The sequence below is a fragment of the Pseudomyrmex gracilis genome, unplaced genomic scaffold, assembly GCF_002006095.1.
Source record: "Pseudomyrmex gracilis isolate BER0280 unplaced genomic scaffold, ASM200609v1 scaffold_143, whole genome shotgun sequence".
NCBI lineage: Eukaryota > Metazoa > Arthropoda > Insecta > Hymenoptera > Formicidae > Pseudomyrmex > Pseudomyrmex gracilis.
Window position 1 is genome coordinate 280,042 of NW_018020727.1, and position 19,397 is coordinate 299,438.

A 19,397-nucleotide genomic window follows, 5' to 3' on the forward strand; every position below is an offset into this window, starting at 1 on the left:
TCTCTCTTTCACTTTCTCTCCCTTTCCTTTCTCCCTCCCGCTTTTTCTTCTTTCGCTCTTTCTATTCCTTTTTCCTCTTGATCAACAGCTTTATCACACAACGTATTTTTTTCTCTTCTAGCAATGTCTTTCTTCAGTTCTAGTTCTGCCTGTGCTTCTAAAGTCGAGACTTACGGCTCGCAAACATATATTTGCGCCATCGTACATAGCCGTAGCACAAAAATCGAATAAGATTCAATGGAAGTGTGTGTGTTATCTACAAAATATCTTAATTACTCGCTAATTACAGCACAAAACATGCAAATATAAAAATTTGCATTATATTATCGTTATATTTATAATCATCATTCGATATATCGTTTTACATCGCACCATTAAGGTTCGCCGACATACTTCTTGGTATATATATATATATGTGTATGTGTGTGTGTGGGTGTGAGTGTGTGTGTGTGTGTGTGCGCGCGCGCGCGCGTGTATTATGTGCAGCCGAGAGACCGTTATTTTTTCGAAGTCCATTCTTCAATGCTGCGTGTGTACGTATGCGTGTGAATGTGTATGTTTCTGTCAGATGCGTTGCATGCATCTTAATGTATGTGTATATGTGGATTAAGTGTAATAATATATCTTTGTAGATATAAGATTGTGTGCCTGTGTGTGTGTATGTAGATTTGTGTACGTGATTTTTCTACGTGTATCTTTTTTCTTCATTAACTATGAAATATCTTACACTATCGATATTATTCCAATTCACGAAGGGGAAGGTATACCAATGGGCGAAGATCGCATCGGGCATACCTACACGCTAACACCGATAATTAAACTTTCTTATATATATATATATATTTGTGTTTAATCGATATAAAACTACAATTGCGCTGCCATGGCTTTCATCAGCACTTTTGTTCCTTCACTCATGCGCGCGCTATCGCGCGTCGCGCGCGTCTCTTCGTTTCTTCCTCGTTTCTCTTTCTCTTTCTTTCTTTCTTTCTTTCTTTCTCTCTCTCTCTCTCTCTCTCTCTCATTATCTCCTGTTTTCGTCTCTTCTTCTGCCTTGAATACACTCGCGACCAAGCGTTCTTACACGATATATTACCAATCACAACGTAATCATCGTACTTTGCTTATTTCGTCATTGTCATTGTCATTGTCATCGTCATCGTCATCGTCATCGTCATCGTCATCGTCATTGGTCGTCATAGTCGCCGCCGCATGTAGTTATCGTCGTCGGCACTACATTAACATATTCGCACGAATAGTATAGTGTCTCAACAGACGATACAATAGAGAGTTACGTGCCTCTGGAACACTGGAACAACACACGTGCGACTATCGCGGCGACTTGCTGATCTAAAATTTGACTCATCACCAAAGCAAGTAGACGGGACTCGTGTTGCAAGAGAAGAGTTCGGTTATCCGGATGCCTGGCGAGGTTGAGCAGAGTCCCAGCCGCGCGTCGCAACATATCGAGGCTAGTGCCCATCGACTCGGGATTATCGCGCAGGGCTGCGATACCATGCTGATTTGCGACACCGAGAGCGCTCGACTCTGCCTGTTCGATGAACGCAACTAATAGCGCGACGCACGGCGTTTGCAGAGCGATGGTGCGCGCGACGCCGCTATCCGCGGCCGAGAGAAAGTGCAGCAGATTCACGCCGAACTCGCGCAGCACCTGCTCTTCACTGCGGCAAAGAAGCCTAGTCAGTACGGAACATAGTCTCTGTAGTCGAGAGTAGGGCGGTGTAGCGACCACCAGGTCAACGTTACACTCGGTCACGCATAACTTGCACAACGCTTCGAGCGCAAGTCTCTGCGGTGAGAGAGAGGAGTTCGGTCCGACGGTCGGAAAGGGATCTTGGCCGTGAGCGGCCGGACATACGGCCCAGTGCAGGAGACCGTCGAGCACGGGTCGCGAGATCTCCTCCGGATGCTGGCTCAGATCCATATGGCCAGATATATTGGCAGCCATCACGAGTACATTCTCCCTTACGTGATGCAGGAAGTCCCACCACCATTCGCTCTCTCCCTGTAAACTACTGCACGAATCTGCAAAATCTGCGTCTTCCTCGCGATCGTAATTGCGTGTCTTCTGCGCCCGTACCGGGTGCTCGTGGTGCAGCAATAGCAGCTTGCCGAGCAAACTGAGAAACGTGACGTTCTTCGCAAACTCTGCCTCATTGCCGGGAATAAATGTAAGATTTCTTAGAATCGTTGACAGGCATACGCAACGGCGTGCCAGGTTGTCTTGTGTCTCCGTGACCAAGTAAAGACTTGCTTCGTCCCTCGAATAGCTCTCGTCTTCGTAGTCACTTATCCTCCGTCGCTTCAGCGTTCCCGCTGGATCTCTTATCTTTAATCTTGGTCCCTCCTTCTCGTCTCTCAGCTCGTGTTCTTCAGTTGTTTCCGTCTTGATCTCGATCTTTTCTACGCTATTGTTGCCCGCTGAGGCAGCTGCTGCGACCGACTCGTTCAGTCCATTCTGCGTCGGTAGCGGCGAGTCCTCGTCGTTCTTCGACACCTCGCTGCCGAAGTGTTCGCCCATATTGTTATTCGCCTTTGTTATCTCGTTGTCGCAGTCCTTCTTAAAACCGTCATTCTTCTTTTCGAACAGCTCTCTTGTGAGATCGTTCATTTCTACGGGTTCTTTTTTGATCCTCGACAGTACATCACTCAGAGTCTTTGTTTTCTTTTTTTTGTCCATCTGTTGTTGCTGCTTGCGTTCGTTGCTCTCCTTGCCGGACTGTTTGTCACTCAACTCACCGGATTTGTGAGTTAAGTCTAATGTCTCGTGGACACTACCTACGTTATCCGCTTTAATTTCTTCTTTTACATCCGTGCTGTCAACTTCCTTCTGCAGCAATGGCGGCTTTTCGTCTCTTAGCAAACGGGCGAAAGGCACCGAACCCACCTCAGACTGAAAACACGTTACGATATATTTAGTTGCGTTCACGTCGACTTGCCACGGCTCGGTCTCCGGCTCACATTCCTGATGATCCCAAGGCCTTCGAGTATCCAGAACAAAGAGATCATCATCTCGGGGAACGATCTTAACGGGACGACCTCTCCTCGAAAGATACGTGTAATTCGACGTTGACAATAATTTCGTCCGATCTTCCGAATCGATTGGTCGTGTCACTGCACCGAGATCCACTTCTGGACCGTCCGCCGCTTGGCAATAACGATCGTCATCGTTCACACATGATTCAAACATGTCGGAGAGGGAACGCGAAAAATGTTCCAACAGAACATCCAATAATCCGGGTAAGTGTTGTAATCCGAAATAACTTACCTAAAAAGAAATCAAGAATAATAAATTAATTAAAAAAAAAAAAAAAAAAAGATCTAAATTTTATATACTTTTCTTTCATAAAAAATATAAGCACAATTCTAGTTTTTTCACTTTTTTCAATTTATTTCTATAACAGTGCTAGTGCTGTAATTTCGTAGTAACAGAGAAAAATACTTACAGAAGAGTCATCAAATAACAAAATGTTTAAAATATCCAGAGCCCAGCAGCTTTCGGCGAGCAGACCTGATCGCAGAGCCATCATAATGCGCCAAGCTTCAACTGGCGCTACATCACTGCGCGTCAATTTTCGTCGCTTGTACAAAAGAGGCGTAACCGCTTCTATGCTATCAGGAGGAAATGTCATTTCTCTCTTTGATGTTGGTTGCTGGCTAATCATAGGATTAACTCCAAGTTGATTCTGTACAGAACAGAATAATGTATGAAGAAGAGAGAGAAAAAGAGACGGCGAAAAAAAAGAAAAAAAGAGATCAAAATTTAAAAAGCAACACTTGTGTTAACAGAAGAATAAAAATTGTACCTGATGACTTCCAGGTGTTGGATACAAAGGGGACGGTTGATTCGTGTAGCGATGATCCCACGGTGGAGGAGCGTGTGCTATAGCGTTCAGAGACGGTTGAGATGAAGATCTGTTCGACTGTTGACTGCCCCACTGTTGACTACTTGTCATACTGCCAACCGCTGGAGCTGCCGGAGCAGAAGAGCCAACTTGAGCCGCTTGTTGTTGTTGTTGTTGTTGTTGTTGTTGCTGTTGTTGTTGCTGCTGCTGTTGTTGTTGCTGCTGCTGTTGCTGCTGTTGTTGTTGCTGCTGCTGTTGCTGCTGCTGTTGCGACGGCGATTGCGTCTGCTGACTTGGATACTGAACTCTGTTATTTCCACTATTACTATTGTACTGATTAGTTGTATTTGGCCATCCTGTTAAAAAAAAATTACATTAGCTCATTGAAAGACAGAAACAAACACAAAGGGAAAGAGAATAGGAGGGAGAAAGAAAGAGAGGGGAGAGGAAGAAATTATGAGACGGTGGAATTTTGACTTTTGTTCATATTTAAACTTTTTTCTTCCAAGATAACATAATTTGTCAAATTTTTGTTGTGTTTTACCTGGATACGCTGGTCGTTGCTGATTATACTGGGGATATTGTTGGTCTTTGGTAAAGTCTGGGTGACGTCTAGGTTGGCTGGGTCCCGGAGGAGGCGGAGGCATATTTTTGTTACCCGATCCGCTCCCAGTATATATTTGAGTTCCACCAGGAGCTCCATATGCACTCTGCGATGTGATAGAATTATTGAGATATTGTTAACTTTCCCTACATACTGCAGAACACATTCAAAACTTTCTAATTTTATACAGAGTTAAATGGAATTTCTTATAAACGTAAATAATGCTATAATAAAATGTAATTGTTAAGATACCGATATCGAGTCAAAATATTACTTGTTCTTGTCGATAGTAATCTTGCGGACAAGAGTATGAGGAAGCTGCTGGCGGTTGCGATGGCGAAGAAGGTTGGCTGGTCGTTGTTTGTTGTTGCACGGTAGCCGGATGTGTTTGAGGTCCTGACGGATAACTGTTACTCCGCGCGGGAGGTGTTCCCGTGGGATAGTTAGCAGGACCTTGCTGACCGCTACTATATCTGTTGTATATATCTTGTCCGGTAGTATTACTGGGCGGTATGTTACCACCTGGATATCCCCTGTACGCGACAACACATGTAAATCACATACTTATACACGCACAAACACATTTCGCTAATTCGGACCTCAAAGAAACAAAAAATAATTCAAATTAGAATAATTCAAAGAGATTCAAATTTAATTTTTGACAATAATACACGTATACATATTAGAATGGATAAAGAAAAACAAATTTAAAGTTATAAAGACTGTTTTTGAGATATGAAGGTAAATTTGGAAAAACTTCGAGTTGTAGAAGTAAATTAAAGTAGCTAATAAAAGTTTTATCTACAGAATTAATACAAATTCAAGTAACGAGGTTTGACTCTCTATGTCTATGTGTACATATATATACACATACATTACTGCAGAAGAAAAAAAGAACATCTCGCATACACACCTGTCAACATCTGGTACATATGGAGGATAATGCGATCTAGGAGAGTACGGTTGATTGAATTCTCCTTGCTGAGATAATGCATTTCCCTGTGGCCGAATATACTGATCTTGTGGGTAATTTTGATAGGAACCTGTGTTCTGGTAACTGCCTTGCTGTATTCCTTAAGGTACAAAAAATCACATTTGTTTGTCATCAAGTCTTAAATAACTCGGTATCAAGAACACACACACACACACACACACAAAAATAAAAAAATAAATAAATAAATAAAAATAAAAATAATAATAATAATGTTTCAAATACTACAATATGTATACAGTAACAATAAATGCAAAAAGAAATTCGATTATAAATATAGAGAGAAACAAAAAGAAAAAGAAAAAAAAGAAAGATAAAAAAAAAGAGAAAAAAAGAGTTATAAGTGAAATTACAAGTATTATTGAATATTCGCAAATTGTATGAGATATACCCTGATGAGCAGAAGGCGCGCTACTTTGGCTCGGTGGTCTAGGTGGTGGCGGTGTGTATTCTGATGATGGACCACCACCAGGAGTACCACCTGCGTAACTGCTCTGATAGCTTCCGTAACCGTCCATAGAAGCGTTGCTCGATCCAGCAGCGGGAAAAGAATCTTGAGAGTTGGAAGAACCTAGAAAAAACATATTATTGTCTTTGAAATAAACGTATCTTTGATATGTTTGTGAACACATCTACGTCTTTGTAAAAAAACAATATCAAACGCAAAAATCTTTTACCCGGCGATGGTACGGAAGCAGTTCCTTTAGATCCCTTTTTCTTTGAGCCAGCTTCAACTTGATTGATGATAGGTTGTGGATCCACACCACCGCGGTCAAAATGACATTCATACGGCAGAAGATGTTTTGTATAATGTTTGCGCAAAGTATAAGCGGCGCTGCTGCTCGCACCGATACCCAGCAGACCTGCTATATCCTTCCATGTTTTGTTTTTCGTCACCTACAGGAGAAAATTACGCACAAGCGTTCTTTCACTACACTGCGAAAGTGCGATTTTACGTTAAATCTCACACACACAAACAAAAACTGTGCATGTCCAAAAGAAAGAGAAAAACGCAAAATAATACAAAAGGCATCATCGGATTTATAGCTCGAGATATCGATCTCCAAAAAAAAGAAAAGAAAAATAAAAAGAATTATATTAATATAATGTATCAAAACAATAAAAAAATATTTCTAACCGCATGCAAATAACGGAAGAACGAGAGAAATATACTATCGGAACGAATTACCGTATTATTGATATATTTTGACATTAAAAGTTTATCTTCGCTGTGCGACTATTAGAATAATTCCATATAGCACCAAGGTTTGTAGATCAGGGTGTTTCCATAATTGACTGTGTTGAATGACTACTTCAAGAAAAAATATGTTAAGCCTTTTTTTCTCTTTTTTTTTTTTTTTTTTTTTTTTTTTTTTTTTTTTTTTTTCACGATTTAGACACAGAATACGAGAAAGGGATACTAGTAGCAAAATCAGTACAAGTATATCATGCAATTCAGCGTAGATATAAAAAACAAAGCATTGCGTTCTGAGGTGTGTTCCGATATAAATCGTTTAAATTCCAATTTTAAATATTTTTCGTATCAAAGTTTTCGAAGCCAATTCAATCTTTACTGTTTATTCTCTCAATGTGAAAATTTCAGAAATATTACAAAGTCTTCGAGTTGTCGAGTACTGACATCTGAAGAGTACTCGACATAAAACACCTCAAAAATGTACAACAGCAAGTACAAAGAATACAAAAATACACATAAAAATGTAGAAAACTATGTAAAACACCAAGGGCTAGATGGAACTACACTGCACCTTGCATACCTCCATGAAGCCCCCCCTCTCCTTCACGTAGAGATATAGTCGAAATAGATCGAGGGGGTTCTTGGAGATGGTAGGACAACTGGTGATCGGTGTTCTTCGTTCTTCCATAAAGTTGACAAGCTTGTCCAACCAGGTTCTTCGTTCCATTGAATCATCCATTTCGTATAACTTTGCCAGACTATCTGGCTTCTGAAAGTTACACGATTAATTATTCTTCTTTAGCGCGCACAATATTTCAATTAAAATCTTATAAATATACAAATTAAATATTTTATACTGATCTAATAATATCCTAAAACACGGTAAAACATAAGATCAAGTAACATTTTTCAAAAGTGCGACATACTAATTGCTACTAAAAAAATTAGCATGCACAAATACTGAACTTAATATTTATACATCTTCATTCTACGAATTTTTCAATCGAGACTATCCTCAGTACGTTCTTTATTGCTATTATTTGCTAGTATTTGTGAAAGTTACTATAGCTTTCTTCTTCCCCCAAAAAAGGATATTCAAATAACATATTACGCAATAAAATACTATGTGTATTAGATGAAATAATATTAAATAATGCCAAATAATATTGAATGCATACAATGATTATAAATTTCTATTGTAAAACAGATAATAAAAATAAAATAGAATTCTAACTTTGTAAAATACCAAATACGAGAAAGAAGCGTTTTTTAAAATAGCAAATATAATTGTTTATTGTAATCTGTGGAAAATTTTTGTAACATTAGTAGGTAAGTTATATCACTTCAATTAGACGTTATATCATACTTTTTTTGCAATTTTACAAAAGCTCAATATTTTATGCAAATTATTTCTATTTAATAATTATTATACAAGATTGACAAGAATTACGTGTTTTTAAAAATTTGTTTACTGTGCAAATAAGAAATCAAAATTATAAAAAATTAATATAAAATGTGATCTCGAGGTATTAGATACTTAGTGTAGGATTTATGCATATGGTATTATCGCTAGATTATGTATAAGTATATATTATTTCAAGCAAAAAAATAAAAAAGTTAGTTTGGAAATAAAAATTGTTTAAAGCACATGAAAACCGACAATACAACAAATATTTATAGAGAAAAAAACAATAACCTTAGATCTGTATGGGTCTTGAGGCACATGACTGTTAAACACCTGTAAAATATTAAAATATTGAAGATTCAAATATGTTTGCATTTGTCTCTGAGATGTATTCGGTTAAACAGTTAATTAAAACGTCAGAATACGTTCTCTACATATGACCTATAAAATACGTACAGGACTAGCAGGAGTACGCGGCCAACCAGGACTATTCATGTCAGAATATTCCTCATGAATCGAATTAATGCTAGCAGCACCGGGAGACGGTACTGTACTTTGTGGTGTCGCGGGATGGCTATGATACGTCAACATTTCCTTCCGCACTTTCGGCGTAAATGCTGCATCTTCACCAGAGGCTGTTCATAAATACACTTAGTTAAAATATAATCACAAAATACTCACAAAACGTTGGATTATCCCAGAGCACGATGTGTGATAATCCGATATTTTGAGATTAAAAAACACAAAAGAAAGATGCGAAACATATAAAATTCACATATCAATACTAACCAGCTGATGCGTTCGACAATGTTGACTGTTGCGAGCCTTCATCCAAAGACGTACCATCCGGACCTGTTGTTATTACAGACGTCACAGTACCACTCGAAGTAGATATGACATTTATAGCTGACGTACCTACGCAATATATAAGCAACTTTGTTACTTATTTTAAACATAAAAAGACAAAGAGAAAAGCTGTTCAAAATAATTTGTATTTACCTGAAGCGGTTGTGGTTATACCGCTATCGTTGGAAGTCTCCGCTGCAAGATCCGCGGAATTGTGGCTGGTCGGAGTCGGTGCTGATGCAGGATGCGAGTTCGGTGTGGTACTCGGCGGTGGCATTGGGCTGCCCTCGTGATTAAGTGGCGGAGTGGCAGCTGGAGTATGCGGTAAATGCGGCACCGCCGAGCTAGTAGGCGGCGGTGGTTGGTTGCTTATATGATTAGGAGACGGTGGTGGTGGACCCATAGAACTCGCTGGCGGTCCCATATTGCCAATAACTGGCACTCCCGGAGCACCAGGTGGCACCATTGCACTCGTAGCACCAGCACCGTAAACTTGAGGCGGTCCCGGGCTCGGTGGCATCCCTGGTGGTACATTGTTAAAGCCCATCTTATGCTGGAAGCCAATGAAGAATATATAAGTTTCGATCAGCGATCAAGAAAATCAATTTATATATTATTAATTAAAAATGCTTATTACCGTGTACGGTGGATATTGTACCAAATTATTAGGTCTGTTAGGAGGTTGATACTGATTATTGGGTGGTGGTTGTGAATTTGCAGGTGTTGGATATCCCTGGGAAAATTGCATATGAGGACGCGGAGGATACGTGGACTGCGCGTGATAACCTCCTGGCTGGCCCGCAGCCGTTCCACCAGCATAACCCATTCCACCACCCATTGGACTTGGAATCCCACCAAGAGCTGCCGAACCAGGTCCTGGTTGCACTATACCAGGACCGGTGCTGTTGATCTTGTAGCTGTGTATGTGTGCTGAAGAACCTAATGGTTGTTGGTATGCTCCTGAGAAATCATTTCATTATTATTTAACATGGTACTCTGTAGTAAGAATAAAGTTCAAAAACAAAACATAAATAGAAAAAAAAGTAAAACTTCTGTACCTTGAGTGGTCATAGGAGAATGACTCATGCGTGGTGCTGGCCCACTACTATCCGATTGACTACTTGACGGACGTGGAGGCATCTGAACGTTTTGTGTGCCTGCACATTCAAGAAAAAATTTTTTAATTTAGATAACATACACTTGCACATGCACATACACATACACATACACATACACATACACATACACACACGCACACACACTTTTAGAATAAAAAATATATATACATTTTTGAAATAAAGATAAAAATTTCTCTATAATACGCTCAAACATATTGTCTTTGATATTATAAATATCATAATATAAATTTAATTATATTATGATAGACTACATTATACAATAAACTGTTTAAGAGACAATTGTACTATAACTATTTTTCAAACACTATTTCAATTTTGACTCAGAATACTTGCATTATATTGTCTGCAAATTTGGATACTAAATACAAATGTAAGTGAAAAAAGAGAAACAGACATAAAAAAGACAGACCAACAGCAGGGGACATCGAGCGAGAACCTGTGGATCCTGTAGGTGACGGGGTAGGTCTCATCCCCTGAGAATTTGGTGTTCCTGGGCAAGCTGGTCCATTCGAACTGTCATTACTATTCTGTCCTGATAATTCCTGCAATGCAAACAAAACCATCGATAGATCTAACCTCTGTGTATTTAAAAAGTTTATAATAAAAGCTGTTGCAGAGTATTAATATATTCTAATAAGTCAATAGCTTTATTTGCCACTCTAAAAGTAAAACCTTGGATCTGATACATTGTATTTGTGTGTGACTTTAAAGTTTTGCAAAAACTTTGGCATCTTTTTATTTCAAGTATCTATTGATATGTCTTATAGTTTATTTAACAAAAAAACTTTTATATTATTTCTTTTTACTGATCTTTTAAATGAGATTTGAAAAGATGCTACATGCCATAGACCTATATGTTCAAAATTAAAGTTCAGTTTATATATTAATTTTTTACAAGTACATACAGTGAATTGTGTCAACTTGAGAAAGAGAGAGAGAGAGAGAGAGAGAGAGAGAGAGAGAGAGAGAGAGAGAGAGAGAGAGAGTTGCAGATAAATATAAATAAATTGAAAAAAAAAAAAGGAACAATATTGTGTAAAATACTACTTTTGGACAACTAGCACATATGCATCAATTAGCTTTGAAACATCAGATGTAACATTTCAAACTAGGTCAATGTTATGATAGATGCTCACTCCAAACCTAGAAGGAAAAATCATTCACTGTTACAGTTGATGTCAAAACACAAACAAATGAATACTGTTGTCAACATAATTGTAGTCTTGAAAGTCTTGTCGAGAAGGCTATTAAAAAATTGACAAAAATGAAACTATTGTAATTCTTTGATCGTTGAATTCGTGAACAAAAAGCTCTTGTGTGAATAATAAGTCAATTTGTTAATATCTACATCGCACTAGCTGCCAGCAGCAGCTCTGTGTTAGTGGAATTTGCGCCGCCTCCGTGGCGACGATGTGTCGATTTGCAGTCGGGTGTGCTCTCACCGTTACAGATTAAGAGCAATAGATAATCGCGTATTTCTCGTCTCGAAAATCAATTAATGCCAATATTACAACAGCCGTCCAAAGCAACCGCGGCAAGTAAACCGACGAGAAATAGCAACGGCGATGTCGCCCATATTACTCGCGGCATTTTACATCGCACAAATGTCTTGTCATACTATCTCCCGTATTACGAGCGGTAGAAAAGGTGGAACCCGTTGTTGTAGCTGTGATGTCCGTTGTCGCAACGATGGCATGCGGCGTCGCGGCCACAGTTCACGAAACACAACACCACCCCCGTGATGTGTATATCTCCGGTCGAAATCGTGTGTGCATGTGCCCGCGTGTATACGCACTTCTTACAGATCGTCTATCACACAACGAGCATCACGGCTGTATGATGTGCATGTGTGAATACTTTGCGTTGTGTGTGTATGCGTGTAACGAAGACGAGGTGGAGAGAGGAAGGAGGGGAAAGCGAGCGAGCGAGCGAGTGAGCAAGAAAGAGAGGAAGAGACAGTGAGTGTATATCTATATGGGATTGGTAGGGATATAGAACGAGAGGTGAGAGGTGGACTCAAAGAGAGGGAGATAGAAATTAGGGGAGAAAAGGAGAGAGCAGAGTGAGGGCCAAGAGGAACGAAAGAAAATTCAGGCACATCGTTTCACCTACCAGACACCGTATAGTTGGTTCGTGCTGCGGATGGTGATTAAACACTTCCTCAGACGTACGAGCGAACGTACGGTACATAGGCCGTTCGACACAAGGACTCTCGGCATGACGCGAAAGATCGAAGGAGAGGCGTTACCCGGCTCTCCACTCTCTCGGAGTATAACGAATAGTATAATAGTAACCGGAGAAAGAGAGAAAAGGCGAACGAATGAACGAACGAACGAACGAGCGAGTGAGAAAAGAGAAACGGAAATGTAGGTGCTTCGTAGTTATGATTTCACATGTCCGTCCGAATCACTATTTCCGAGGAGTGATATGAGAGAGGAGACAAGAGGTGAACAAAGAGAAAAAATTCTTGGTGGAATCGTTTTGGAGCGGCGCGAGAGAGAACAATCGGAGGAAGAGCAGCAGTGCCGTGTACCGGTAAAACATATTCTTGGTTCGCCGTTGTTGCAGCATCGTCCTGGGACGAACCTCTTTCTTTCCCTCTCTCTCCCTCCCTCCCTCCCTCTCCCTCTCCCTCTCTCTCTCTCTCTCTTCTCTCTACCGCGTCGACGCTGTTGTTCAACCGTTGTGCTTCCTCGCTCTACGTCGCATGTTGTCAACCAAGTATGCCAAATAAGCCTTCCTATCAAGCGAGACAAGACTGCCGCAACTTGGTTTTGAAACACGTTAGGATTACGCAGTAATAGTGTCGCGTTTATCACTGTCGTCTACGTACTCGATACGTGCAAGCGTCTTTCGTCTGCCTAGCTGCGTGCACGAGTGCACAAGCAGGTTATAATCCGATCTCGCGACAAGCGAACGTAATACGTTATAGCAACCGAGCGTCACGTTTTTCAGCGAAAAATGATTCTTTTTATCGAGGTCGTGTGAGACTTCGGTTTACAGATTTCGCGTCTAGCTGTGGCTGACTCGGTTGGAGGGCGTTCTTTCGTGGCGCGGCAAGCGTTCGGCGCTACTCGGTTGTTTTCGCCGAGTCTCGAAGCGAATATACACCAGCGAATCGTTCTCAAAAGCCTATCTTCTGAATATTCTCTATCAAAATTTAATTTATAAATACTCTATCAAAATATAAAATTTATTTATACAACTCGGAAATATATATATGTATATATATGTATCACCAATTCTTTGTGGAAATGTGTCGCTGTATTTTTACTTTAATAAGCAACTATTTTTACTTTTGGTTTTGTTAGTGTTATGTAATAATATAGCTGAAAAACATAAATTTAAAGATCGTTTATAAGTCGAGAAGTTGACATTTTTTCATCCAAATCTATTGTCAGTTGACATTTGCATAGATTGCATTTGGTGTAAAAATATGCTATGCGTTTTACTCATACATGCAACGTTTGTAGCGCGGTAAGCGATCGGCGAACGTCGTGTAACTTCGGTTCTTTTCGATCAGCGAATTCATATGCCTCAATAAAGCCTAAGGGCACGAATCGTGTTGATGCGATTTCTAAAACACTATGTGTTCTACTGTAAAAGCAAAATTATATAAATTTTTCATATTACAAGAGAATTTTATAATAAAAACTCTAGTATCTCTTTATTTAAAAACAAACAAAACGACAAAGACAAAATGAAAACTTAAATTTGTAAATCTTTCTTTTACATCTGATATAATTTACACAAAATGTTCTCGAAAGATAAAAAAAAGAAAATTTCTTATTTTAACACTAAAACTACCGACTAGTCAAAATGACTGGTTTTAGATTTTTATTTAAAACTTAAATTTATGATATTGCATTTCAGAAATTTTTTGACTTTTTTGCAATATATAAAGAATTAAGTCTACCAATTTGTTATTAAAAATTCCTAAACTGCAAAGTCATTAATTTGAATTATTTTTAAATAAAAAGTTACCACCAATCATTTTGACTGCTTCGGTAGTTCTAGTGTTAAACATTACATAATCGGAGTTTTTTTATGTGTATTCAGATCGATATATCCAAATTAACATAAATCGAAAGACTATCTGATTCATTGTCACCAAAGTCACGTGGAGTGTTTACGTTATCGGTTGTCTGAAGTTAATCCGTTTGCTCGAGCAATATGCACATACAAGGAAAGTCAGTATGTTAGAAAGATCCGATCGGTTGAGCCGGTCAAGCACAGACCATGTGCGTGAATGAAAACGTAAATAACAGCGAAAAACATTTATCTTGTAAGTGAGAGAGATAAAAAGAGAAAGAGAGAAGATAGAGCAAAACGTAAGATTGCTCATTATATTACATTAGTTTTATCTATTATACACAACGTAATGTTATTATATTATCAACTCAATGACAATAAGCAAATCCAAGGTTCATTCAACCTTTGAATTGAGAGTGAGAGAAGGAAGGATATCAGTTATCGCAACCGATCATCAAAAGTACGCGATAATATTACTAAACTTGCAGGCTTTGATCTTGATCTCTTCACGATGATCAAATGTCACAAAAGCTTTTTCTCATGAACGACACAGAACATTAAACTCGTCCAGATTAAAATTTTTAACTTTGATACGCATTATCAATTTTCTTATTTCTAATAAACTTACTTGTAGCAGACTAAATACCACGTGTTCCATCAGAAATTTACATTGGATCGTCTGCTACTATTCGCTTACATAGTTTTATGTAGCATACATACTCGTCGCGAATTGCGCTCGGTCAAACTGATATCTCTCCAAGTTTATTGATATTACGTCAATGTATCGTTTCATGTCATATACTTGCAACCGTTCATAAAGTTTCCCTCTATTCGCAATCATTTACATCAAGGATTTTCTCAACATTTCTTGCAATTACTTTTTACGAGCCGTAATTTTCACCTGATTTTTTTATGTGAGATGTAAGAATTACCTAATTATATACGTGTGTGTGTGTGTAAATTCTATTATAAAGAAACATTCATTCGAGAAAAATATGTTAAAGAAGTTTCAATTTTTTGTATATATTTTTAGTTTTATTTTGTAGAAAAAAATTTAGTAGAATAAAAAAATTTTTGTAGAACAAAATTTTAGACCTTGATGTACAAATTAATTTCGCGAAAATATTCCGTCGCTTATAAATATTCTATCTATTCGTTTTGAATTTTGATGTAAATCTAGCTCGCCAAATAAATTGAGTACGGGTTTTTTTGTTATTTTGTAATGCTTTTTTTATACAAGATCACGTCATGTCGGAACGATATGACGAGTACCTAAGTAATCGCTATAACAGCACCGAGAGCGCATGTACTTCGCGAACGATTTGCACAGTGAAAGATTGCGAACCTCGCCTTGGTGGTCTAACGAATCAATGATGTTCTATTTCTCTTGAGCGTCTCTCGCGAGATATATTATCTCGAAAAGAAGAATCATCTCTCTTTTTCTTTCTTTCTCTCTCGAGACACTCAAAGAAAGCCAGGATAATAGCTAAGCAGAAATGCTATACTCTGGAAACTCTAGGCGTGATTAATCCTGTAATAATTGTGGAATGTCATCAACCATATTCTTTTCTTTTGGTCTTTTTTTCAAGTATTATGAAGTATTCACAAAATAATGCAATATTTTTTTATTTCTATATTCGATAGATTGAACCATGCACTGTAAAAGTTCTCGATAGCAGAATGACAGTCGCATGATCCAACAAACCGAATATAGTTGAGTGCAACGCAAAACGTCACGTTGCGCGTAGAAGTGGAAGAGGGGGAGATATCACTGCCATCACCACCACCACCACCACTACCACTACCGTCGTCGTCGTCGTCGTCGTCGTCGTCGTCGTCGTCATTGTCATTGTCATCGTCATCGTCGTTATTGTCGTCATCATCGTCGTCGCTGTCGCCGTCGATTCCTGAGCAATTGCACTCACGCTCGCATCGCACCGTTTCGCAGTCGCGTTATCCGTGTGTTGCTTGCTCGACTCTTTTGCTTATCCACCCAAACGTGGCAAAGTGGGGATAAATCCGGGAGCGAGGGGACAAGAGCGAGAATGGAGGGGAAATGCGGCGGGGAAGCCGCAAATATCTGGGGCTCCGGCGGCCGCGCAACTCGCGCCCTAATCGAACTCTACGAGTCGCGTATTCTCCATCCCCACCGAGTTGTGTGCTCTTTCTCCTCTTACACTCTTCCGCTTCTCGCCTTCCTCCCCACCAACGTCGCTTCTTCGGTCTCTCCTGATCCTCGCACTTCGCGTGACGAGTATTTCTTCCTTTCGCTCATTCTTACTTGCTTGTTTTGCCAAAAAAAAATACTTGACCGAGTATCAAGAAGACTAAACAATATTTCACAAAATGACAAATTTACTTTCTGGACCAATCTAAAATACTGAGCTCAGTTCCGTTACTATAACTGTCAAAAAGAATCGGCATTTTCCTGTAACAATGTTTTTGCGCGCGCGCGCGCCACACACACACACACAGAGAGAGAGAGAGAGAGAGAGAGAAAGAATATCGAATTCTAATTACAAATTTTACCGCTATCGATATATCGAGATTCTGCGATATAAAATTAGAGTTTAAAAAATGTGGAAATCCTATGAGAATTATCGTCGTTCTTGTCACGACGGAAGAATTATGCAACCACCGGCAAAAACTTGTTTGCCACGTTCTTTGTAGTGTAAGTCCCCTTTTCTACGCGCGTTTAAGTTTTAATAAAAAAGAAAACCATGCTTTAAAAGACTTTTAGATGTTGATGCATTTAATTTCTTTAACGCGATATAAAAAAAAGTATATGTATTTCAATTATACATGTATCAACTTACCCCAGAGTCAATTCCTTGAGTATTTGGTGTTGTAGCTCGCTGCTGCAAATTGTGGAAAGCCTAAAAAATGACAATGTTGTGAATAGTTTATTTAAAATGGATGTATACACTTGTATATTTTATTTGTACATCTAAACTTTCTGAGTATTGCAATTTTATAACAAATCAACACACAGTCTTAGCATATATCATGTTCAATTGTGTCATTGTCTATAGATATTAAACATCTGTTCAATTCTGAAAAGTTTTGAAAAAAATACCAAATGTACTTTATTTTAATTTAGCACAATTATGTTACTGCATTAAGTTTTTGGAAAAGTATTTTTCTGAAAGCAATTTAAATCAAGATACAATATTTCTTGCTTCCACAGAGACATTAAATTAAACAAACTAGTAATTTTGTTTAAATTATTTATGTCATGTATATATAGATGTAAATATATTGATAGCACAATACACTTGGTTGTACATAAGGATTTTATTCTTTCTCTAATATAACTGATATCAGAGACTATCAACAAGTAGTGTATAATAATATGAAAATTTTGTAAGTAGTCACCTGAGATTGACTGGTAGCCTGAGGTTGAGGTGATGCAGCAGGTGGTGGAGCTGGGGATTGAGACAAAGCACGCTGTGGTGATTGACCCGATGGTGTGACCTGATTACTCGGCGGCGGAGGTGGATTTGGTTGACCACCTTGGTTCCATCCTCTTTGTTCAGTATATAAACTGGAGGGATGGCTGGTTTGTGATGTATAAGAGTTTAGCTGCAAAAGAAAACAAACATTTTGTAGACATGCCAAACTGATATTAAAATACTCTTTAATATAACTAATATGTGAATATTAAAGTGATAAAATATGTGTTTACCTGATGATGACTATATGGTGCATGAGGTCTCGAAGGAGAGGAATATCGTTGGGTATATTGTTGATATTGCATAGGTGTTGGAGAACTCTGTCCTCCTGGGCCTGTATGTAATCTCGGTGAACCCTGAGAAGTGTTGGCAAATATAACATTCTGTTACAGTGTATATACAAATGTGTTACATGTACATATATTTGTAAAATTGTTGAAAAAACCATTAATACATTAAAAAGATAAAAAAAGAGAGAGAGAGAGAGAGAGAGAGAGAGAGAGAGAGAAAAGAAGAAGACCAAGTAGCAGAGTTAACAAATAAAAAAGATGAATATACCGTCTGTGGAGGGCGCTGGCTAGGTTGCGGATAAACAGGAGGTACAACTGGCGGTGGCCTCTGCATAGGCCAAGGCTGTTGATACTCGGGATAATTGCCATGAAAACGGTGAGCTGGTGTGGTTGCTTGGAGTAATTGGTTCAACGTAGGTGTTGGACCAGTAGCCTGTGATATACTCTGTCCGGAGAGAAACCTTGGTTGGCCGGAAAAATTACCGGGAGCAGCACCAACGTATGCGAGACGCGACTCGATCTTGGAGGTGGAGTAATGCTCATCCATCTCAGCTTGAGCCCGGTGCGTTCGCTCGCTCTCGTGCATCAAGTGTTTACCATGATAATCGAGCTGCTTGCCGGAAAAATCGGCGTGTTTAGCGACATAGTCCGGTAGCTGTTTACCGGGCGGATAATCAGTGAGCGACTTGCTCGTGGCAAACTCGGCGGATTTGTTGTTACTGTATTCGTCCGCGTAGTCACCACCGCGTATCACATTTGGCGCGAACGGATGGCCCGGATGACCCGGGTGACCGGGCGCGTCGTGCGCCTCCTGCTTGCCAACAGGCTCCTGGGACGCCTGGCCGGCCTCGCGCGGCGATTTCACTTCACCGGCAGCAGTGTGTCCGCCAATGTCCTCACGATATTGACTCATCTCGTAACCCGTCGTGTCCCCGCCGCGATTCACATATTTAAGCAGCTGGGCCGCGCCCCGAGACACTTTATCCTCTGGCTCCGAATCCAGCTGCTGCTTTGCACTAGCACTCGCACTATTCCCACCGACTTGCGTACGCTTCTGTGCGCATTTCACGGACTCGTTCAGCTTCACATCGTTTTGTTGGCTCTCGGCTTGCGTCGCAGCCATGTTCTCCTCTCCTCACGGAGCCATCGTCGTTTTCTAAACTGGCCAATAGCGGGACCTCGTGTGCGCCTCTCTTAACAGGCCGAATACTACGTACTCAAAATCGAAATACCGATTAGTCGAACGGCTCGTGTCACGATTATCACCTTCCGGCTCATCCTCGATCACTTGTGCGTAGATTAAGCGGCGCACTAGGAAATATCACTTCCTGGCCTTTTCCGAGTAGAAGGAATCGAAAAAACTCATATGTGAACGTCAAAAGCAGCGTCGCATGCATTACGCCATCTTACGCCCGCGAAGCGCACTGTCTCTCCTTTCGCTGCCGTTTCCAACGCGCTTTTTCCTTCCCTTCAAATCTCGTTTCCACACTAAAGTGACATCCACGCGACGATCAGTCTGTTCGAAATCTCTTAGGGTGCGGTCACACGCGGATCGAAAAATCGGAGCGAAAAAAATGATT

General features: G+C 39.7%; 1 protein-coding gene across 5 annotated transcripts; it reads right to left on the reverse strand.

The window, feature by feature from the left end:
- Window positions 1-3: 3 nt before the first annotated feature.
- LOC109857088 (trithorax group protein osa) lies at window positions 4-19,212 on the reverse strand. Of its 5 annotated transcripts, none has more exons than XM_020433052.1 (20): window positions 18,086-19,212; window positions 17,761-17,883; window positions 17,451-17,657; window positions 16,892-16,951; window positions 10,480-10,585; window positions 9,963-10,061; window positions 9,542-9,864; window positions 9,058-9,457; window positions 8,848-8,973; window positions 8,515-8,693; window positions 8,350-8,391; window positions 7,225-7,422; window positions 6,136-6,355; window positions 5,850-6,029; window positions 5,381-5,540; window positions 4,742-5,000; window positions 4,408-4,573; window positions 3,825-4,219; window positions 3,465-3,704; window positions 4-3,286 (listed from the first exon to the last, which is right to left on the reverse strand). In XM_020433052.1, the coding sequence occupies exons 1-20, from the start codon at window positions 18,938-18,940 to the stop codon at window positions 1,289-1,291; spliced, it is 6,336 nt and encodes a 2,111-aa protein (XP_020288641.1). In that variant the 5' UTR covers window positions 18,941-19,212; the 3' UTR covers window positions 4-1,288. The 5 variants fall into 5 exon arrangements, with proteins under 5 accessions (XP_020288641.1, XP_020288640.1, XP_020288639.1 ...); XM_020433051.1 differs by having other exon boundaries at window positions 7,234-7,422; window positions 10,453-10,585; XM_020433050.1 differs by having other exon boundaries at window positions 10,453-10,585.
- Window positions 19,213-19,397: the final 185 nt, after the last annotated feature.

Excerpts from the sequence above, each read along its gene's own strand:
- LOC109857088 (XM_020433050.1), bottom strand. The coding sequence starts at position 18,940 with ATGGCTGCGACGCAAGCCGAGAGCCAACAAAACGATGTGAAGCTGAAC. Across the intron at positions 5,541-5,849 it reads CGCGCCTTCTGCTCATCAGG|GAATACAGCAAGGCAGTTAC; the intron begins GTATATCTCATA and ends TTGTACCTTAAG. Across the intron at positions 3,287-3,464 it reads TGTTATTTGATGACTCTTCT|GTAAGTTATTTCGGATTACA; the intron begins GTAAGTATTTTT and ends ATTTCTTTTTAG.